This window comes from Suillus clintonianus, assembly GCF_016758775.1.
Source record: "Suillus clintonianus strain FC179 chromosome Unknown DEU56scaffold_161, whole genome shotgun sequence".
NCBI classification, from domain to species: Eukaryota; Fungi; Basidiomycota; class Agaricomycetes; order Boletales; family Suillaceae; genus Suillus; species Suillus clintonianus.
Genome location: NW_024539385.1, coordinates 60055 through 82364, shown reverse-complemented (window position 1 = coordinate 82364; position 22310 = coordinate 60055). Strand labels below are relative to the sequence as shown.

Sequence of the window (22310 nt, the reverse complement as noted above, 5' to 3'; positions counted from 1 at the left end):
CTGGGCGTCTTTGAGTTTATCTATCAAATCTGAGATCAGCGGTAATGGGTAGTTATTTTTAACCGTGTGTTCATTCAAATATCGATAGTCTTGGCATGGCCGGAGAGATCCGTCTTTCTTGCCAACGAAAAAGAAGGGTGATGATTGCGGGGATTCGGAGGGTCGGATAGTACCTTTAGCGAGATGTTCGTCAATAAAGTCGTTCATGGCCTTCTCTTCTTTGGCGTTAAGCGGATAAATTTTGCATTTCCGCGGTTCGAAGGAATCCTTGAGGTCGATCTTGTGATCAAACTTGCGTTCTGGTGGGAGAGTTCCGTTAGCTACGTCACCGAATATGTCTTTATACTTCTGGAACTCTGGTGGGACGAGTTCCTCGAAGGATTTCTTGGGTTTTGCGGCGTCCTGGGCGAGGGTTTGGGAGATGTTGTCGGCTTTTCTCACCGATACGACTATTTCGTCGTCTTCGTCGAGGTCTAAGAGGTTAGGGAGGTCGTCAAGAGAGAATGGTGTTTCTGGAATACTTTCCATTGCGTCATGGAAGACGTCTTCTTCTTCTGGTTCTAATGCGTCATAAAAGACGTCTTCTTCGCTGGTTTTAGCAGCGGAAATAGTGCACTCGTGAAGATGTACTTCTTCGGCGGTCCAATCTATATTAGGGTTTTCTTGTTTTAGCCAAGTCATTCCCAGAATCGTGTCCTCTCCTCCTAAAGAGGTTACAAGGAAATGCGTCTTCATGGGAAGATTGCGAACAGAAAAGGATAGATTACAGTACCGTGTGATTTTTCCATTTTTGTTGAGCGTGCCATCCACATTGTGTACGGGTATGGGCTTATCGAGAAAATGAGTCTTGATGGAGTTTCTTCAGACGAATTGCCAATCAATGAACTCCCCTTCTGCGCCGCTATCGATTAGTGCGCTTGCTTCGGTGGTTTTGTCGGTCCTAGATGATTCAATGGTTAACGGAATACGAATAGATTTTGAGTCGCCAATTGATTGTACTAAGAGTCCTATTCTAGGGGTGTCTGACACCGGTGCAGATCCCCGTTCTAAAAATCCTCCTCATCGCTACTTTCCTCCTTCTTCTCCTTACCCTTGCCTTTCTTCATTTGGCGGGCTTTGAACGCTTTCCACTCTTGGAATTCGCGGTATTCTTCGTCGTTGTCCTTGACGGAAGTCTTCTTTGCTGCCGTCACCGTGGGATGGTTCGGGCAGTCCTTGATGAGGCCTTTCTTGCCGCATTTGAAGCAAAGGCCGTTCTTCTTCCTGCGCTCGCGTTCTTGAGGCGTCAGGTAAGTCTTGCGGGTCTTCCTCGTCGTCTCACCATTGTCATCTTCTCCTACCTCTGCCCTGTCAATATCCATCGCATAGGGATCTCTGGCCTTGGTGAAAGTGGGCGGCGCGATGAGCGTCCTGCGCACTTCGACTTCAAGGGCTTTGTCGAGCCAACCTGCGAGGTCGGTAGGGGTGGTGTCGAATGCAAGGATGGCTGCGAGAATCTCGCGTTTCAATCCATTGCGGAAGAACATGGTGCGGGTGATTTCTTCTTCTATGCCGGTGTCGGCGATGATGGTGCGGAATAGGGATGCATAGGCGGCGACGCTGCCGGTTTGTTTCAGGGTGGAAATACGCCTAATGGCGGTTTGGGCACTGTTCTTGGGGAAGAAGGTCCCCTTGAACTTCTCGACGTACTTGAGGAAGGTTCCGTAAGTTTTCGCAGCGGAAGCTGCTTTGAGGTGGCCTTCGTCCCACTTAGCTGCTTCGCCTTTGGTCATGCGACTCAAAGCGAATATGACTTTCTTCTTGTCGGAGTCGTAGATTTCGTCGTTCATGTCAAGGTAGGCTTCGAGTTGGAGAGCCCATCCTTGAGCGGTTCTGGTGTCGCCATTGAAAGGCGCGGGAGGTGTGCCGATTTCTCTGGGCATGTCGTCGTCTGATGTGGGGGTTTTCTGGGGGGGTTCGTAGGTCTGGGTCCAAAAGTTCCAGGTGTGTCCTTCAGGTGCGTGTTCTTTCTTGTGGTCACTCCACTGGGAGAGAGTCCACTGTCTTCCGTCTGCGTCGGTGAAGACTGGTTCTAGGTCGCCGTCCTGGGTAAATCCAGGAGGTAGTCTGAGTCCTGATGCCGTAGTGCTAGTTCAAGACGCCTGTTCGAGTGAACGGCATAGTAAAGAAGTAACTTGACCTTTTGTTACGCTCAGCGTCACAAAGACGTCTGGTATCAAAGATCAAAGTAGAGTTCGATTGCACAAGTAAAGCTAGAGTCTGCAGGCCCTGGTCTGCATAGGTCAAGTTAAGGAATACATGCGATAAGTAGGTGGTTTAAATAGGGAATGGGACGAATGTTCAAGCGGAGCTTGTAAATGAGGATCCAATCAGAAAAGAGAATGAGAATCGTACGATAGAATATGATAGAAAGTGATGGAAACGGATAGAATATAGGAGAAACGAGTAGAACTGTAACACTCACAGCGAGTGAGCAGCATTACGCTCAGATTACATAGCAATTTCCCTCAGCAGGCATGCACGGTGTTGTAGTAACCCAGTGTAGAAAAACAGAGTGTCTGGTGATTCGTGGAAGGACGATGATGGCAAAAGGCAAGTTTATGTGACTACTACTAGGACATGCGCGCTACACAAGGTAATTGATTACGTAAGCTAGAGTAAGATTCGACCAACATCCAGTGCAAATTGCAATGATGCATCGTAATGAAGCTTGGGTATCACTTCATCTAAGGCATAGGGATCATCTCTCTGCAAACACTGCTTTGCCAGATCAGCAAGTTGATTTGATGCATGGATGCAGCGGCCCGCTCCTGCCGAAGATCATGTGCATCTATGCTTCCAGCCGGATGCAGAGCAGATCATCAGAATCCAGATAAGTTTCGGTCGCAAGCAAAACTGCTCTGTAGATGTGGCTGTCGGCATGGCAAACACTAAGTATTTCGCGGAGTAACTCTTCAGCCGCTTCAGCATCTGCCTTTAATTACCGTTTCGTGAAGCAAGACAGCAGAGCAATGACAAGATGGAGCTGGGTGATGGGTCGGTCAGGATGGCCAGTGGGACACAAATCAAGGTCGTCTTGAAAAGAGAGATAGGGATCTCGAGGTTGGGGTGTGTTCTATTAGCTTGGCAACTAACAAACTTCGCCGTAGCTAGATTAAACAGTACTGCAGGGCGGCAGGGATGACTCATGGGGCAGAGATCAGAGGCGCGTTCAAAGTGCTTTATGGATTGGCCGAGATCCCTACTGGTCTGCGTTCTGCGGTATCGTGCGAGAAGACCACGTCCGGCATCCGTCTGCAGGCTGACGTGTGCATATCGTGGGACGTAAGCTACACATTACAAGCTCTCAGCATCAGAATATCTGACTGCATTGATCACTCACTGTAGTGCTAAGGGGGCAAAGAAATGTGGCGTCATTTTCATTAGAACGTAGTTACTCCACTGTCATGAACAGGGAAGTACACGAGGATGCGACTTCCTCCTCCTTGGGCTGAAATATCATGGCTTTGGTACTCGTTAATATCTGCAGGCGTGATCTGTGCGGAGGACTTCTCCATGACAAAGCATTGGGTCACTTCCGTGATTCAAAGTTGGTTGAAAATCTTTGGACCATCCCAGGGAAGAAGCATGTTAAGCGTAGTCTTTGAAGCGTCTGGTCCTGTGGGTTTGATACCATCAGTAGTAACTGTACCACATCTGTGAAACGAATCATCCAGATCCACAAGACGAACTAGGACAGTGGGCATAATCAGCTGAGGACCGCAGGATAGCTCCGCCCATGCTTTCCACTGGTGAAAGTCAGAGTTATGGAGTGCGGGCCCAAGGGCAAGTTCCGGTACACTCGCGACACACAGTTAAAGTGATAGAATATGACATAGTATATATGTCAGGCGACGATACAGTTTGGAACGACGGTTCCATCAGTAGGATAGACCACGCCGTTCTGCGCCTGTTGAGTACAGAGCCAACAATGTTGAGCAGAAGTCAGCAGACTGCGCTTGAGAAAAACCGACCTCTTTCGATTCAGCACGCGGGAGGTTGTGGGTCAATTGTCAATTTGTCGACAGTCTAGTAATTCAATGAACATTGTAAAAAAAATTGACCATCTTCCTTTGATAAGTCCGACTGGGCTCGAGAGACTGCAAAACAAAAACGCTTGTTCAAATCCGGTTTATTATGTAATACATTTCAGCTTCTCTGCAGTGCGCAGTGCGCACAAAGTTCATTTTTTCTATTGCATCTCCGAGAGTCAGGATCACATCATGATATGCATGATCTTGGCATGACCATGATTCATGATGCATCGTATTTCAAGTGTACATCGTGATAAATCTGATTATCAGCGGGTAGTTTTCTCACCTCCTCCAATGCATTGGTCACGTCTCGATGAAGAGTTGCTACACCAGGACCGAAATATCAAGCACGAAGTTTTTGTCCTGTAAGCAAATATTTCGTTGGGTCTGAGCACTTTCGGGCAGTGACACCTTCAAATTCAAGTTGCATAGCAAACACGTTCAGATACCAGCTTCACCGGTTCCGCAACTGATAAGTGAGGACCAGGAGCGCTGGATATAAATACCTGCCTGATGGTTGCCGATCTAAGGTCTCCAAGATCAGGATGATGATATATTAAGTTCTGCTAAAACTACGATATACACGACGAATGTGCCAGCCCTTGTACATCCCCAGGGCATCATCTTCGCCATGACTTTCTCGAAAGGCATTTCGCAGGATAGTGCTGCTATAATGTCAACAGTCCTGGAAGGCATGTTATACGGTCAGTATCTCAATAAGTTTGGCCACCCCCCACACCCACCAAGCTAGTGTACTCCAGGCTTTTCTGTCCTTATGTTTATTGGCACCATGTGGGCACTAACCTACAAACGTCACATACGAGACGCGAATCGTCCAATCACTGCTGTGGCCGTCCTGCTGTTGGTGCTGAGTACCGCGGTTAGCTTCTTGCCTTTGATATTCGATATCATCTGCTGACTTCCTCCAAGCACATGGTCGTAGACATCATTCGGACTGAAGACGGGTTGGTGAAGTACCGCAGTATTTCAGGCGGCTCAGAGGCGTTCTTCGCAGACGTTCCCGGAGAAATATTTGTGATCAAGAACGTGATATTCGTTTTGCAAACTTTGGTCGCCGACGGGGTGGTGGTGGGTCCAATCTTTTATTTTCCAGTATGAAATTGATATTGAAAGGCAACAAGATTTATCGTTGCTATGTCGTTTGGCAGACCGTCTGGGTTACCATCCTACCAAGCATACTGTGGTGTAGTGTCGCAGGTGATGTTGCAATCACACACAAGAAGCTGCCTTTTCTGATAACACCCTCGAAGCCACTGGCGTTTATTCAGCTTTTAACTTTTCTCGAGTTGCGCATATGGCTAGCGTCTCCGGCAGCGTCCCCAGCCCAGCGGCTCGTGAATGGATCTTGACATTCTATGCATTGGCATTTGTAACGAATTTATTGAGTTCAGGTAAGTACACTTCTGCCTGAGCGTGGCATTGTGGCCTCACACTGAATTTGTTCAGGGTTACTGGTGTTTCGTATCTGGAAAATCGAACGCAGTGTCTCTACCTCTCGCGCTACGAAATCCACCACGACGAGCATATTACGGGTAATTGTGGATGCTGCTATTGTGTACTCCATAGCGCTCCTCTGCACCCTAATCACTTCCGTCTGCTCGAACAATGGAACGTTTGTCATGATAGACATAGTAGGTTCACATATAACACATCGTCGAAAGTTACTAAGTAATCTTCGACCAAATAGCTCATGCCCATCATCTCCATTGTTTTCTACATGGTGATGATCCGAATCGCAATCAGTAGAAACAGTCATGTTTTGACTGTCCGTGGATGGTCCACCAGTGAGACGAATCGGGGAAACTTGCAGCAATATCCTTTGAAGCCTATGCAGGTCCATATATCTCAGTTGACGCACAATGATGGTGCCTCAATGTACAGAAATGGGAATCACGACCGACCATCGACAGGCAAGGAGGTGCCTGCGGAAGGGGCATCTTACGACGTGTAATGAAGATGAACGTAATGACTTCATGAAAATCGATTGTATCTTGATAGTACCAGGTGCATATTGCATATATACTGCGTTTGCATTCAATCCATGCGTAGGAGTTGCTCTTCGATGTTATTATACAACTGATCATAATGTTCGGCAACCCAGCAATCAGCCATTCGGCTTTAACATTGTCCCATCATGCCGTCAGTCCGTACGAAGTCGCCGTTGTCATCCTCAGTCGCATCCACGAAGGCACCACGCTGCCTATGAATTCAAAAACAGACAAGTGCCGGCCCGAGAAGCAAGCCAGAAAAGCGTGTGGTGATCATGAATTCGATACCCTTCAAGAGTTTATTAAGACAACGCACACGACGAGCAATAACGATTGGATACAGTAAAATCGACATACCCGTAGAATGCGGTCAAAACCAGTCTACAGGCAGAAACACAACCTTCGATGCGCTCCGACATTGATTCCGGTCTGCCGTGATGTGGTTGGCTGTCGTGATTCCTGATTCCTGATTCGGTGAAGAAGGGGTAGAAGGAACATCATGATGGTCTTCATTATGCGTCAAGTCATCATCTTTGCGGGAGCACCCACTGCAGCGTTCCACTGTAAATGGATGTATCAGACCCGATATACATTCTATTTCATTCCGGCTCGTCTGCGACTCAACGTTCCTGTGTTGAAGCGCCATCCAGTCTTTTGTACTTGACATGCCCTTCTGTCTGTAAAATACACTTTGCACAGCAGGAATTGTAACAACGCGTAGTTAGCAAGGGGATATAATCGTCCACGATGGGCTCATCATAGTACCGTTCGCAAAACCAATCTAAAAGCAGAAACACACCCGGCTGCTTTCATGTTCTCCGGATGTGGTCTGCCCTGCCGATGTGGATAGCCGTTGCGCATCGGGATTCGGTGAAGTAGGGGAAGAAACATAGTCTTCATCACGAATCCATTCATCATCTTTAGCGGGAGCATCTGCTGCAGCGTTCCGCTGTAAAAGGATGCGTGAGATCTAGACGACAGTGACCGAAAATGAGTCGTACGAACCTCTTTACCCTGTGCGAGAGGAACTTCGACGATGGCCGGTGATGTCTGACCTTTCCGAATGGGCCACAAGGATTGGGCAGTGGGTGGTACTGGTGGGGGTCGGGACTAGAAAATAAAATGTAAGTCAAATATGTGATTACGGCAGTCCCCACTCACGTTCTCGTGGGGATTTATATGTGAACGAGGTAAGGGCGCTGTAGCAGGGAACTGCGAGGGAAACATCAAGTCAACTGGGAAGCAAACAAATAAAGGAAACATACGTCCAAAGGGTTACGAGGCTGATTGTTCCGAATAGGACTAACTGCGTCTGTATGGGAGGAGGGAAGCAGTTTGCGCAGAAAGCGGGGAAAACCTGTGTTCCTTGCCGGCAGAGGTGTTGGCGGGCGGTGGATGGCAGATATAACAGGCAATATCACTGGTTGACGGCGACGTGTTGCGTCGGACTGTAATAAAGAATGGTGTGGCGTTGTGAGTAGAAGAGCTGGACAACGTACATTGAGCATATTAGCGAGGTGTGGACGTTTAGGTTTACTGGTCTGTAAGAGACTTTAGCGCATAAATAATGAATCTATGCGGGTGTATGCGTACACTAGGCTGTGCCTCTCCGGCAAGCCCGGCGCTAGCGAGGATGTTGGGTGGAACGTTGCATATGTAGATATTCGGTTCATCTTTGGTCGTGTAAGCCAGTTGGCGTGAATCAGGTGAGAGGGTGAGGGCGACGGGACATTGGACGTCGGATGAAACGAGTAGCTGGCGGGACTCGAAGGACCAGAGCTTGTTATGCGGCGATGGAGTAAGTCAACGTCAGTAACGAGTATTGGAAATTTCTGGAGCTACAACAATAGTGGATGTCCTGGAGCGTAAAGGACACCGTGGGAAAACGAATCGAGAACAAGCATCTATCATATCATCTAAAAGGTAATGGAGTCCTTGCGGCACAGGCTGAGAATTAAAGCTGGTGGTATAAACGAAGGCGAGAAAATAGTTGCCAGTGTGGACACTTATGACCGCAGAAGTGCCAGCGTCCAGCGAAGTTTAAACCCTCAATGTTTGCATCGATATCGCCAGACATATTACATCCATGCAAACACGCACACTTCGCCTTTTTAGTCTCGTCGGTTCTGATGCTTAGCTGTGGGCTGTGGCCATATTGATTTACCGCTTCAAAGCCTATTACGCTTATTCTCAACCAATCATTCACACGGTCCCTGCAACGTCCCTAACAATGTTGTAACAACTAGTACGTATGAGATACAATGGTTAAATCCCCTTGGTCGCGCAAGTGGAAGCCTCGACCCATCAGGCCTCAGGACCCGAACAGAACTTTGTCCCATTCCGTCATAAGCCAAGGCGTGCAAAGTGTTGGGACTGCTGCCCGGACTCGGATGGCAGAAAGTGAGTTCTTGTCAGTTCTTATCTTCTCGCGTGACATACTTCTGACAGCAGTGGGATGGGGTTGAGGCCTGAGGGCGGTGACATTCATGCCGTGCTTCACAATATTCGAAAGCCTGGAATGCTGTGCTGTTCTCGAGCCTCGCAGCCTCCTCGTGTTGGCTGTTTCAATCAACGGCGCACCTACAACACACATCTGCTGTACAAGTCTGACGTTTATTGATGAATCTATAGGTAATTCAATGAGCTGCGAGCCGCTTTTGTCCCGTTGACCACAGTTCTGCACATCGCAGCGCAGTGTGGATGCCGCGTGCATGCTATGGTCCCTTCCTTTATAATCTGTCAGGCATTTGCGAGCACTGCAGTTTTCCGTTATCTCTAGTACACATCTTGCTCCCAAGTGCCAGTTTGCATCCCTCAGCCATATGTCAAACTTCGTTCCTCATCCTCTTGATGATTGCCCTCCACCCTTGGAGGAGCCGAGTCACCCAGTACGCCCCCAGGACCCCGAGACGAACCTCTCGATCGGTGAAATGCTACAATTCGCCGTCAATAGTATGCACCATCTTTTTTCATTCAGCACATACCAATGATTTCCCAAAGCCATTCTGGCAACACTTTATTTCGTCATTACTCTGCTGTTTTGTTTCGCCACAGACACTGTGCCAGACCCACTCGATGATGCCCTCCCAGCCTTGGGTGAGGAGGTAAGCTACCCAGAACACCCCCAAGACCCGGGAGAGGCACACCTCAGTCGAGTGCAACAGATCGTCGTTACTGGTATGTGATATCAAACTCAGTGTCGCATGAATTGACGACTTCTCCCAAGCCATTCGCGCGACTGATCTAACTCTTGGTCTCCAACGGATTCCCGCTGGCTTCCATGTGGTAGTCAAGGTTCGCGGGATCGAATTCCGAACATGCAACAAGCCTGTGCACGTAGACCAGGCTGTTGTCGAATGGAACGAGCCCATACTTCTGTAAGCTGTCCTTAATCCCATCTTTCTTGCAGGTGTTGAGAAAGACTCTAGGCCATGTGAACGATCTTCTCTCGTTCGGGTCAGCTTGTATGCCTCATTTGAACTGGGTCTCATGCTCGGTCATGGAGAAGTCCTTCGCACATTCGAGATATCCGTGGGTGAATTATTGGATCGCAGTGAACAGTCACGTCGTCAGTAACGTCTGTTGCAACTTACTCCTGACAGATGTTGACGAGTATCACAGCCATAGTTTTTCAGCCCAAGCAGGAGGAAGTCGTATCCCCGTGTACTTCGCTGTTCATGACAGTGGAGCAGCGACGATCTGATGAAAACTACGCTGCAGTTCTTGAACCGCTTACCGCCGTGAGTGATCAATGCCAGTCTGATATGCTGATGCTGAGAGCTTGTAATGTGTAGCTTACGTCCGACGACATGCACGCGTTAGTACAAAGGACGGATGCCGGACATGGTCTTCTCGCACGATACCGAAGGACACAGGACACTAGGGATCTCGACCAATCCATAACGCACCTTGAACGTGCGTCTGATCTCTGCGCCATAGATCATCCATGCCGCCCTGCAGCACTATTCAATCTAGCTTCCGCGAAGTTTGTTAATTGCCAAGTAAATGGAACATCCCTCGACCTCGACCTCGACCTCGACCTCGACATCCCCATCTCTCTTTTTCAAGACGCCCTTGCTTTGCGTCCTACTGGTCATCCTGACCGACCCACGACCCAGCTCCATCTTGCCATTTCTCTGCTGTCTCGCTTTGCGAAACGGGGATTTGAAACAGATGCCGATGCGGCGGAAGAGTTACTGAGCGAAGTCATCGAGGTTTGCCACTCCAGCAACCACATTTACAGAGCAGCTTTGCTTGCAATCGATACCTTTGCTCTACATAGAGCTGGAGGTATGGATGGACATGATATTGGGCACATGCAGCCCGATGCATCCATGCTTCCGTTGTCGCCAAAACGACTTGCTGATCGTGGAAAGTGGTGCTTGCAGAGAGATGATCCCCACGACTTAGATGAAGTGATCTCCCTTCATTACGATGCACTGCGATACAACGACAGTATGTATGATCGCCGAGGGCATTTGCTATCTAATCTGGCTGTATTGGTGCTCACTCGCTTCGAGCGCCGAGGCAATGACCAAGACTTAGACGAGGTCATCACGCGTCTTAGGGAAGTGCTGGATTTGTTCCTAGTCGGTCACCCGGATCGGTCCACGTCATTAGATTTCCTTGCGACTATGCTCTCCACCCGCTTCAAGCGCCGAGGCAATCACCAAGACTTGGATGACGCTATCATGCTTCACAGGGACGCGCTGGCTTTACGTCCAGTCGGTCACCCAGATCGGTCCTCGTCGTTTGATAACCTTGCGATTGTGCTCTTTATCCGTTTCCAGCACCGAGGCAATGACCAAGACTTGGATGACGCTGTCATGCTTCACAGGGATGCGCTGGCTTTACGTCCAGTCGGTCACCCAGGTCGGTCCACGTCATTAAATAACCTTGCGAATGTGCTCGCCACCCGCTTCATGCAGCGAGGCAACGATCAAGACTTGGATGATGCTGTCATGCTTCACAGGGACGCACTGGCTTTACATCCAGTCGGTCACCCAGATCGGTCCTCGTCATTAAATAACCTTGCGACTATGCTCTCCACCCGCTTCGAGCACCGAGGCAATGACCAAGACTTGGATGACGCTGTCATGCTTCACAGGGATGCGCTGGCTTTACGTCCAGTCGGTCACCCAGATCGGTCCTCGATATTAAATAACCTTGCAACTGTGCTCTCCACCCGCTTCCAGCACCGAGGCAATGACAAAGACTTGGATGATGCTGTCATGCTTCACAGGGACGCGCTGGATTTATGTCCAGTCGGTCACTCAGATCGGTCCTTGTCATTAGATAATCTTGCCGGTGTGCTCTCCACCCGCTTCCAGCACCGAGGCAATCACCAAGACTTGGATGATGCTGTCATGCTTATCAGGGACGCAATGGCCTTACGCCCAGTCGGTCACCCACATCGGTCCTCCTTATTAAATAACCTTGCGACTGTGCTCTCCACCCGCTTCCAGCACCGAGGCAATGACCAAGACTTGGATGATGCTGTCATGCTTCACAGGGACGCGCTGGCTTTATGTCCAGTCGGTCACTCAAATCGTTCCTTGACATCAAATAACCTTGCCGGTGTGCTCTCCACCCGCTTCGAGCACCGAGGCAATGACCAAGACTTGGATGACGCTATCGTCTTTTACAGGGATGCGCTGGCCTTACGTCCAGTCGGTCACCCGGATCGGTCCTCGTCATTAAATAGCCTTGCGAGTGTGCTCTACACCCGCTTCAAGCACCGAGGCAATGACCAAGACTTGGATGATGCTGTCATGCTTCACAGGGACGCGCTGACTTTACGTCCAGTCGGTCACCCACATCGGTCCTTGTCATTAAATAACCTTGCGGCTGTGCTCTCCACCCGCTTCGAGCACCGAGGCAATGACCAAGACTTGGATGACGCTATCATGCTTCACAGGGACGCAATGGCCCTACGCCCAGTCGGTCACCAAGATCAGTCCTTGTCATTAAATAATCTTGCGGCTGTGCTCTCCATCCGCTTCGAGCACCGAGGCAATGACCAAGACTTGGATGATGCTGTCATGCTTCACAGGGACGCGCTGGCTTTATGTCCAGTCGGTCAATCAGATCGGTCCTCGACAATAAATAACCTTGCCAGTGTGCTCTACACCCGCTTCAAGCACAGAGGCGATGACCAAGACTTGGATGACGCTGTCATGCTTCACAGGGACGCGCTGGCTTTACGTCCAGTCGGTCACCCAGATCGGTCCAGGTCGTTGAATAACCTTGCGAATGTGCTCTCCACCCGCTTCGAGCACCGAGGCAATGACCAAGACTTGGATGACGCTATCGTCTTTTACAGGGATGCGCTGGCCTTACGCCCAGTCGGTCACCCAGATCGGTCCATGTCATTAAATAACCTTGGGAATATGCTCTCTACCCGCTTCAAGCACCGACGCGATCGAGAAGACCTCCATGAGTCACAAGAGAATCTCCGCTGTGCATTGACTCTGTTGACGCAACATGATTCTCGTCTATTAATCGTCCATCAATCGCTAGCTAACGTCTATATGTTGTTCCATCAATCGGGACTTAACGGCATTGGTGAACACATTGACAGTTCGGCTGCTGCCATGCATCATCTCAAGGCAGCAGCAAATCTTGTCTCCGGAGGTTTGCAACGTCGCCTGCGAGCAAGTCTGCGTTGGGTTTACGATGCTGATCAACTTTCACATGATACCGCACTGGAGGCTTATGCAACTTCCATGCAGCTTCTGGACGCTTACATGTCCGCGACAGCTTCAGTATCATCTCGTCACAATGCCATGAAGGACTTTCCAAGTACGCTTGCCGTGGATGCTGCTTCATGTGCTCTTCGTCGCGGTGATGTACGTCGCGCTGTCGAGTTGCTAGAACAAGGCAGGACTGTCATCTGGACCCAGATGACACGACTCCGCATGCCTCTTGACGGCCTCCAAGATCTCGGTGATCATGCAGTGGCCTTGATGAAGAAATTCAGACACTTCAGCTCTCTCCTTGATGCACCTCCTACGAATCATCCAGAAGGGTCCCCAAGAGTCAATGTAGAAGCAGAAGCAAGCCGGTACCGACGTCTAGTGGAGGACTGGAATAGAGTTGTAGAAGATATTCGGAATAACGAGGGCTTCTCTCGCTTCCTACTTCCCCCTTTGTTCTCAGATCTTCAAGATGCAGCTCGGGATGGGCCTATCATCGTGCTCGTTGCAAGCAAGTCGTCTTGCGATGCCATTATTATCCCGCACAAGCAATCTCCGATCAGCATCAAACTCCGTATCAATTCGGAGACACTCCAAAATTTGGTGCACAGATTCCAATCAGCAAGTCAACCACAGGCCGCTCCCAACCCCCCCGAAGCTGCTCCCACACCTACTCCCAAACCCGCTTCTGAAGCTGTGCCCACACCCGCTCCCAAAAGCACCCACTCGGCGCTGATGAAAGCTTTGAGGGAGTTATGGAACGACATCGTCTACCCAGTGGTCGAACATCTGGGCGCAGTTGCACCATCACGTTCCCGGATATGGTGGTGCCCGACAGGTGCCTTCAATTTCTTGCCGTTGCACGCCGCTGGCGAGTACAGGGCACACGGACAGTCCCTTTCGCAGCTGTATATCTCTTCATACACGCCATCGCTTACCGCCCTGATCAGGACTCGCAGGAGTCATGACAGATCCCTGTCAGTGCCCTTTGCTGCCATCGGTCAGAATCACCCAGCTGGTCATCCATTCACTTTGGAGTGTGTGGAGCCCGAACTAGAATTGGTGCGGAGTCTTTTGCCCCCTCCTCCGACTGTTTCCTTCACCAAAATAACGAGCGTTGAGGCAACGAAATCGAGAGCATTGGATGCATTGCGAGACAATACCTGGCTTCATTTTTCGTGTCACGGGACACAGAACTATACAGAACCCTTCAAGTCGGCCTTCCTCATGCGCGACCAACCGCTTTCACTCCTCGATATCGCACAAACGGATCTGTCTAGGCATGAATTAGCCTTTCTTTCTGCCTGTGAAACCGCTGTTGGTGATGCCAATACGCCTGACGAAGTCATACACCTGGCGGCTAGCCTTCAATTTGCTGGTGTGCAGAGTGTAGTTGGGACATTATGGAGCGTCAACGATAGTACGGTGCAGCGCTTAGTCGAGGCATTCTACAAGAACTTGTGCGGGGATGGCAAGATGAATTCCAAGCGAGCTGCCCGAGCGCTGCACCGAGCGGTCCAGTTGTTGGCTAGTGACAAGGACATGCCCTTGGACCAGCGCATAGTTTTCATCCATATTGGCATATAATCATTTTCGTGCGTCCTCTCACTATGCTGATTAAACCCTTTTTGAGACACTCTGACGACTTCGTGTAGCATCTTCAGCCGTGACTGTTCGCTATTTCAGGCTTTGGGACTGTGGAAGTACTTCCAGGATCTCCGATATGTACACCTATAATTCCGAGTTGTATTCTCCAGCCTGTTGCCTCAGAACCAAAGGTGATCGCTTCTAATATGCACTAGTGATTTCTGCGTGAGAATGGTTCAACAAGTTGTACCATTGGTTCATGTATGTACCGCTCGGCGCTCAAGTTACGAGCAAGCCAAACCATCAAGATCTTGAGAGAGTACCGTGCAATGATGGACTCTGGAGATTTCTGCGTGTGTGCGGATATACCTGCCAGCAATTCATCGATCGTGTAATGAAGAAACCAACTATTTTGCATGGCAGTAAGGCCTGGCGTTCTTAAATGTACTGCCAGCCGACTCGGACATTCAGCATCGAAATCCAAGAGCTTGGCCCTGGCAGGATAGACACACCATAGACAAATGAAGTCGTTCGTTCTCAATCTGCAAGTGTTTTGTAAAGCAGAGAATAAAATTGAGAGATTGCGAGGCGTCGAGTCCAGGCGTAAATTATGATATAATGTTGTCGTAAAATGTGCGCGCTATGTATCAGAAGACAAAGAAACAGATGAATGATCTATAGCTATACATTGTGCTTGCATTGTACGCCCATCCTAAAATATTGGTCTACCAAAAGAAAACAAATGATCTGTACATCGTACCAGTGTTGTCCCATTATGTGTGCATCGTAATCCCCAATGTATAGGTAGTGTACATCGCCTCTGCTTAGAGGAAGGGGTGAATCAGCCTGCCACAGAGGCGAGAAGAGTAAGCGATAAGGCGATGTTCTTGTTGGAAGAAGCAAATCCAGAATGTGTTCTGATGCTGGTAGTGTTTCCGCGACCACTCGAGCTCGCGCAAGTACTAGTAGACAGGGATGTCAAGCCATTTCACCTGCACCGAGTTCGGGTCGGAAGGTCCGATTGAAGAGCTCAAGCCACTGGTTGCAAGCTGGGTAAAGCCAACGGCAGCGGGACTAGCATAGAAGACGGAGACACATTCTTCAGGGTGTCACCGACAATCCAAGCAGGAATGCTGTCAATGCCGACATCTAAGATCCCGCCAGCACATCTGAGATGTGGTATTCGCGTTGTCGATCATTGTGTCGTTGAGCGTGCCGATGACTGATTGCCCAGTTGGTACCGCCGAAGGAGATGTGGACTGTGATATTAGTGTCACAGGGTAGAAATAAATCAGTCTTCTGCTTGTCCTGCAGTGAGCACAGATACTGACGGAATGCATACGAGCCTTGCTAATCTCGCGCGGTGTAAATCTAATCGTTCACTGTTGCTGTAATCCTCAAAAATGGGACAAATACCTCATCTTCGTTTGCACTGGCTCATCCTCCTCACCGGAGATCAATGTCATTCGTATGATATATCTTACATCCTGTAGAAATACAATCGCGAGCACAGCAACAAATCAAACATGTATGCAATGCACCATGCTTGAGTTGATAGGAAGGAACCAATCATTCACGATGACCTGCATAAAACCTACACCAAAAGAAAAGGAAGACAAATCAAACATCAGATCAAGAACTACTCGATACAAAAAGCGCTCACCATCACCACCGAACTGAAAATCATCAATCATCTCATCCTCCACTTCCTCCATCTCAAAATCATCAACATCTTCGTCCACTACAAGATCCCCTCCCTCCCCATCGTTACCCTCATCCTCGTCCTCTTCGTGCGTTTCAACCAGTGAGGGCGGGCCAGCTTGCTCGGCGATAGTGGGAGAAGGCGGATCAGAAACTGCACCTTCACCCAGCTCATCATCATCACTAGACTCAATAGGCTCCAGCCCAGGCAAAAAGTCACTCTGCCCTTCCACGCCTTGAGCTGGCACAAGTTGAACAGGCACATGGATCTGATTTGCCTGCTGAGGCTGAGGCGGGATCATCACCATGCGCCGTGCAGGCTGAGAAGGCCTGTTTTGTTCTGAAGACGGGTACCAGTTGAAAAAGAGCCCGGTGTGCGTCATCTGCAGACATGAGATGAAAGATAGGTGTCGGCTATGGTCGTATTTTGCGATGCGGCAGACAGATAGGCCAGGGCGAGGCGGGGCCTCCGCAGTGAGCTTGCTGATTTCGGGGTCTAGGGACACGATAAATAGACCCTTACGCTGCGATGGGTTTAGCACTGAGAAGTCTAGATGTGGGAGTAGACACTTACGGTCGCAATTGCGGCTTTTTCATTTGATTCTCCGAGGGCTAGATAGACCGAGATGTCTCGGACGTTGTCGAGGGAGTGATTGAAGTTGAGGAGGATTGCTGTGTCGTTGAGAGTCGCCTCGCGATGGATAAGTCGTTCGAAGCCGGGCATCCAGATGAAGATCCCTGATGCAGTGAGTACTCCTATGTCCTTGCCCGAGGAAGATACATGGGCTGCACAAACAGTGAGTAGATTGTGTAGATCGACGTGTATGACTTACCAGCAACAAAGTTGCTCTGGCATGTGGAAGAGACGTGATATGCTTCGTGAAGTAGTTGGGGCTGGAAGAGCGAAGAAGCGCACGGGACATCGTCGCTATCTGGAAGCACGTCCCAGTAGGTGCACGGCAAATCTTTCATGCCCAAGTGATAGACCAAGGCCCCACCGCCCCTTGCAAAAACACGTAGTTGAATGGACCCGCAGAAGAAAGCGTATTGGTCGTTGACTTCAACATAGTTGAGGCGTCCTAGTGTCCCGCCTTGATTCGGTGCTTGTATATTACCAATCGTTTCAACAAGACGGGAAGTCGGCACGTCCCACAAATAAGCGTTATTTGCGCCAGCCGACAGCAACGTTGGGTACGACAAGCGGAACGCACGGGTAACCTCGGGCATCTGGAGGAGGGCCCACGGTCTGAAATGGCCGCGATTTGTTGGGGAGGCAAAACGCTGAGCGGCTTCTTGCGACGCTTTAAACATGGATTCGTCAGGTTTGAAGTCCTCTGGCATCTCAGAGTCCCGGAAGTCGCGGGCATAGCGCCATACTTCCTTGTTGTTGTCGTGGCGATTGAAGATGATGTAGCCGTGGTCATATTCGCAGTGAGCGTAATCGTCTACATGAGTCTGTTTGTTCGGAACGGTTCAGGATGGGGTAAACGGGCATATGAGTCAACTTACTGTTGCCCAAAGTACGCGATCAGTGTTATAATCGGTCACTGAGAGGCCTCCGGTGTGGCGGGTGGTTATCACGAATTTCTCCTTCTCATCAACCTTCATTCGATGCACGAATTTGCCGGTGGCATTCAGCTCTCTTGCGACGGATGGAGCCTTACCTCGCCAACCCCTCTCGATCTGCAATCGTCTCTGACCTAGCAGAGATGGTCAAAAGGTATCAGCTGCACTTGGAGAAGCACAGACAGAATTGCGACCAGTCTCTTTTCTTCCTATCCGGTTTTTGACCTGATGAATCTGCCTGAAGATCGACAAGGAGGACGAAGCGATGTAAGATGGCTGCGTTCCGGTAAACTGCCTGAACGTTGTCTGTAATCAGACCATGCCATTCTCTGGACACCAGCGAGACATTGCGGAGAGATTGTAATGGGAGATAGGATGCTATGTAGAGAGCTATCTCTGTGGGTAGTTCGTGCAGCATCGTTGATGAGGTGAAGCTGGTCGAAGTCACAATATTCGCGGAGTTGTAATATCCTTGTTTATATTTCCGACGAGCCTATCACTGATCAAGTGATTCACTTCCTTCCCTACCGTAATAGCAAACGGTCTCATTCACGAAATGCGATCGACTTGAGCGAGACTATCAGCGAACCTGAATCCGTCATTAACTTCAACGAGAACGTGTACCTCAACATGCAAAATGCTGCTATATCCACTGCGACTTACGTAGGACAGGCTCGACAAACAATAGAGCAGCTATCGACGAATAAATACAGATGGATCGCAACTCCACCATGTGTGCATGACGTTGACGCATCCAGGGTTCTAGACGCGATGCTGAGGAACGCTCACGGGACCGGTGGCGAAAGCTCCGAACGTTATACTGCCTGTGCTATTTGTGCATGTCCTGAGATCCACGAGCAAGTCAATCTCGCAAGCATTTGGTTCATGTATCTGCTCTGGCCATGTAAATTAGAACTTTAAGATGTTTACCACGGACACTAACACGATTTCTTCGTTGATAGTCACAGCCGGAACCCTTCAACCATCAGACTTGGTTTCTGGTCAGGCCACGCCCGACACCTATGGCAGCCTGGTAAGTGCCAGTCCGGAACAGAGTAGCAGATTCAGGACCGATGTGCGTCTTACTAGTTAAAAGGCAGCTTTGGCATTAACTTCCAACAGGTTAATCGACGAGACGGTTATAGATGCGTTATTTCAGGTGTCTGGGATGGAGCACACAAACCCGCTGGTGTCAAGCAGGGTTGGGTAACCTTACAAGCAACGCACATCCTGAAACGGACTGTCGGGGGTTTCACCATGGACCGGGTAAGGATGTCTCTCCTAGGTTATCATTAATATCAACCCTCAAGTTGGATTCTGCAGGCGCATACCGCGGCTGCAACGTGGAATATCATCCGGCATTACTCAGGAATGTCCGAAGAAACTATTCAAAACATGGAAAGGCTTGCAGACGACCCTTCTAATGCCATGATGCTCCAACACGATATCCACGATATTTTTGACAAGCTGAAAGTATACCTCGAGCAGACGGAGGTGAGCCCGTAGTCTTGCATCCTCGTAATACCTCATGTTGATCTGCGCACCAGCGAGAAAACGAGTACACAGTCAAGGACGTTGGGGGCGGGCCGTGGATACACCCTCTCGAGCTCCTCGGTAAAACCATCACCTTCCGGAATCACGATAGCCCTACACGAGACCTACCATTACCCAACCCTCATTTCATCGCACTACACGCAGGCATCTCCCGAATTTTACATATGAGCGGCGCATCCGAGGTATTCGCACAGATCTTGGACAAATATGATGGGGCAGCAGGTGGTAATGTCGCGAGTCTGAAAAGCAATGGAGATCCGGTACATCAACTATCTTCAATGATGTCTGCCCTGTTTATAGGCGCTTCATTGATTACTTAGTGCCTCGCAATTACATGGTTCGACAAGGACGGCAAAGTTAATAATGACATGAGTTATGGTTATGTTATGTTAATGCAATCGCAAATGTCAAACAAGATGCATATGGCGCACTTTTCTGTTGGAACTCTAGCGGCTCGCGACGTTAATGTTCTCTCTCACGAATATTCCCAAGTGCACATCACCAACAATTCAAACATGAGGAAACCACGCAATCAGACCTTGCTCATGCTTCCCTGGTTATTCACACACTCCTCTTTAATTTCACTTTCTCCGGAAACATTCGTGCAGCTGAGCAAAGGCTCGTCGGCGGAGTCGTTGCGCTTCACACTCCTATATCAAAGTGGTCAGCAATTTTATGTTGATAATTGTGATGCTCAATATCTACCATACTATCGGTTATCACAACATCGGAGTACTCAATTCAAGGATGGTATTGTCCAGGTATGCTTTCCGTTTCTCTTCGCGTGTCCACATCTTCCCCTAGCCATTCATACCACTCACCCACTCATACTTCTCCCGCTTATATTCCTCGTCAGCGCCACTACGAAACGGCATCCAGTGGACAGAAACTCAAAGAGAAGGCTCAATAAGACTTACACCCGATCTTTTATGTGACCTCGTCGCAGTACTTCCGCTACTTCATATCCCTTATCTCATCCTAAAACACGGGTATCGATCCAACGGTCTGAATTCGGCGCTGCAAAAACACGCCTAAGCTCACCACTACTCTAACTCACACTCACAACCCGCACATCTCGCACATGCATCCGGAGACGCCTAGTATCCTAAGGTAGTCCTGTGGACGCACCACGCGTGCAAAAGTCCAGTTAACAAGGCGGGGCTTGCAATGCTGGCTCAGGCTCGGCTTCAACAACTTTCGTGTGCACGGCTGCAAAATAGGTAAGCAAGAAATCAAAGAGTACACATAGAACTCACATTGTCGTGTAACTTTCCGTTTCCCAGCTGCTTTCTTCCTTCAACGCGCTTTTCGAAGGCTTGGTCCTCTTCGCCTTGGCGTCGATGTTTGCTAAGTATCTGGATGAGTTTGAGACTCATGTTACAGGAATCCTAGTCAGAACGGCCGTACCGATTCAGATTCATTGAGCTCCGTGTCTGGCTTGTTCGCCGATGTATTGGGCCGCAACAAGTTTGTAAGTATCTCACCAAACCTGTCGAACACGCCTTCCTCAGGCAGCTTATCGCGGTAGGATTGCAAACCTTCGATGAGTTTTTTGACCCATCGCTTACTTGAATGGGAGGAGAGACAAGCAGAATGTGATGTCGCGCCATTGACGGGGATCCTCAGCGAGTCTGAAATACTGGCAAAGCTTCTCCACAATATTTTCGGCTTGCTTTTCCTGTTAGAAGTTAAATGAATCAGAATTATGACGATGGAAAGAGACGGGGGCCGGCCTTCTCGATGAAAGAAAAGATGCAGCGCATGGTGCTTTTAAAAGTTTCCTCCGGTGTGGTCACCTGTGTACAAGTGACTGATGACTAAAATAATGATATGAAGAACGTTGATATTAAGAGTGAACTGAGGCATACCATTAGGCAGGTTGTTGTAGACCGCGTTGTCCTTAGTTGACAGCTCTTTGAAAAACACCTTCGCAAGGTCGGATATCCGTATTTCCTCGTTCTCTAGACACTTAGCCATCTCGCTTAGCTGACCTTTCACTTTGATCATCCCGTTGAGGATCAAGTGCATGAGCATCATCAGTGTGTTCTTCTTTACGACAAGATCTCCATCAGAAAGGCCTTGATATAATTCATTGCTGTTCTCGTCGATGATGTTGCTGAACGAGACTGTCACATCGCCGAGAGCAATGATAATGTTACTACGGATATTTGGGTCTCTTGAGGTCTCAAGGATCTTGAAGAGGAGAAGGTGGTGCTGATCGCAGAATGTTAGCTGACACAAAGGAACTTGTTAAACAAGAGAGTTGCGGCAGCACGAAGTGTGCGATTCTGTTGCATCTGTCAGTAGTGATGTAGAGAAAATGACTGGTCACTTGCCTTGAAGTTATGTGGGCTACCCCATGGACTAGCAACGTGCCGTACAACTTCAGCAACGACTGCTTTCCATAGAGCAGCTCAGGTTTGCGAACAGCAGACACCCGTTCACCAATCTCATCCTCTGCATTGCCAGCAACTTGGTCAAGCTCTTCGGTCTCCTTATTGGCTCTATTGGGTGAGCCCTCAGGCCTCAGCGCTCAGCTGCGAATTTTTCCGCTGCGTAAAATGCCATTTGATAGTTTGAGGGTGTCTACAAGTATACCCAACTGTTTCTAATCCTTTTGCCGCTTCCATTCCCTTTCCATCAGCTCCAAAAGACGATATGCTTGATGGTCACATACTCGATGACAAAAAGCAGCTCGTTGAGATGGAAGAATCACTGGCCCCGGGAGTTCCATCTCTTGATCCACGTCCATTGTCCGATCTATGTCCAACTCGGATGAAGGCTCTCCGGATTTTGCTCCCACGGGTGAGGTTCTTCACAAGGTTATTGTCGGGGAGCCAAGTAACGATGCCAAGAATGGGATGTGTGAAGTGCGTGAGGACGTCGCTGATGTTCGTCCCGTAGAGTACGGATTAGAGGGTGGTAAAAGGACGACGTGGTCTGCGGTCAGCGGGTAGGAATTGGTTGGAGTAATAGAACAGAAGGACCCATGAGAAGACGGAGCGAATGGAATGGGCGGGGCGACTGAATACAGGACGGGTATACTATGTACCGACAACCTGTTACTTTTAGCAGATGACTGATTAAAGTTTGTTGATTGGCAGCTAGACTCAGTGGCTGTGCTG

At 49.3% G+C, this 22310-nt stretch overlaps 7 protein-coding genes across 7 annotated transcripts; 4 read left to right on the top strand and 3 right to left on the bottom strand.

Moving 5' to 3' along the window:
- Nucleotides 1-4704: 4704 nt before the first annotated feature.
- On the top strand, nucleotides 4705-6045 carry DEU56DRAFT_748403 (uncharacterized protein; the record flags this gene model as incomplete). The annotated part of the gene is made up of 7 exons (XM_041349355.1): nucleotides 4705-4777; nucleotides 4835-4953; nucleotides 5004-5162; nucleotides 5216-5291; nucleotides 5345-5485; nucleotides 5541-5725; nucleotides 5782-6045. The coding sequence occupies 7 exons, from the start codon at nucleotides 4705-4707 to the stop codon at nucleotides 6043-6045; spliced, it is 1017 nt and encodes a 338-aa protein (XP_041201750.1).
- Nucleotides 6046-6725: 680 nt separating this feature from the next.
- DEU56DRAFT_173905 (uncharacterized protein) lies at nucleotides 6726-7799 on the bottom strand. Its single transcript, XM_041344907.1, has 4 exons — nucleotides 7348-7799; nucleotides 7244-7294; nucleotides 7088-7192; nucleotides 6726-7031 (listed from the first exon to the last, which is right to left on the bottom strand). Exons 1-4 carry the CDS (start codon nucleotides 7588-7590, stop codon nucleotides 6864-6866), a joined length of 567 nt encoding a protein of 188 aa, XP_041201749.1. The 5' UTR covers nucleotides 7591-7799; the 3' UTR covers nucleotides 6726-6863.
- Nucleotides 7800-8803: 1004 nt separating this feature from the next.
- On the top strand, nucleotides 8804-9744 carry DEU56DRAFT_173812 (uncharacterized protein). Its single transcript, XM_041344906.1, has 4 exons — nucleotides 8804-9034; nucleotides 9083-9259; nucleotides 9309-9459; nucleotides 9511-9744. The coding sequence occupies exons 1-4, from the start codon at nucleotides 8905-8907 to the stop codon at nucleotides 9656-9658; spliced, it is 606 nt and encodes a 201-aa protein (XP_041201748.1). The 5' UTR covers nucleotides 8804-8904; the 3' UTR covers nucleotides 9659-9744.
- A 1029-nt stretch (nucleotides 9745-10773) lies between these two features.
- DEU56DRAFT_895893 (CHAT domain-containing protein) lies at nucleotides 10774-14364 on the top strand (the record flags this gene model as incomplete). Its single annotated transcript, XM_041356406.1, has 3 exons — nucleotides 10774-12521; nucleotides 12741-13402; nucleotides 13472-14364. The coding sequence occupies 3 exons, from the start codon at nucleotides 10774-10776 to the stop codon at nucleotides 14362-14364; spliced, it is 3303 nt and encodes a 1100-aa protein (XP_041201747.1).
- Nucleotides 14365-15457: 1093 nt separating this feature from the next.
- Nucleotides 15458-18079, bottom strand: DEU56DRAFT_173770 (uncharacterized protein). The gene is made up of 8 exons (XM_041344905.1): nucleotides 17815-18079; nucleotides 17575-17765; nucleotides 16899-17520; nucleotides 16640-16851; nucleotides 16028-16589; nucleotides 15781-15958; nucleotides 15696-15714; nucleotides 15458-15623 (listed from the first exon to the last, which is right to left on the bottom strand). Exons 1-6 carry the CDS (start codon nucleotides 18047-18049, stop codon nucleotides 15885-15887), a joined length of 1896 nt encoding a protein of 631 aa, XP_041201746.1. The 5' UTR covers nucleotides 18050-18079; the 3' UTR covers nucleotides 15458-15623; nucleotides 15696-15714; nucleotides 15781-15884.
- DEU56DRAFT_840481 (uncharacterized protein) lies at nucleotides 18055-19603 on the top strand (the record flags this gene model as incomplete). Its single annotated transcript, XM_041354951.1, has 6 exons — nucleotides 18055-18059; nucleotides 18168-18535; nucleotides 18594-18706; nucleotides 18754-18897; nucleotides 18955-19125; nucleotides 19179-19603. 6 exons carry the CDS (start codon nucleotides 18055-18057, stop codon nucleotides 19503-19505), a joined length of 1128 nt encoding a protein of 375 aa, XP_041201745.1. The 3' UTR covers nucleotides 19506-19603.
- Nucleotides 19604-19766: 163 nt separating this feature from the next.
- DEU56DRAFT_761582 (non-SMC mitotic condensation complex subunit 1-domain-containing protein) lies at nucleotides 19767-21482 on the bottom strand (the record flags this gene model as incomplete). The annotated part of the gene is made up of 8 exons (XM_041350559.1): nucleotides 19767-19835; nucleotides 20007-20046; nucleotides 20249-20394; nucleotides 20442-20540; nucleotides 20593-20863; nucleotides 20990-21002; nucleotides 21054-21399; nucleotides 21423-21482. 8 exons carry the CDS (start codon nucleotides 21480-21482, stop codon nucleotides 19767-19769), a joined length of 1044 nt encoding a protein of 347 aa, XP_041201744.1.
- Nucleotides 21483-22310: the final 828 nt, after the last annotated feature.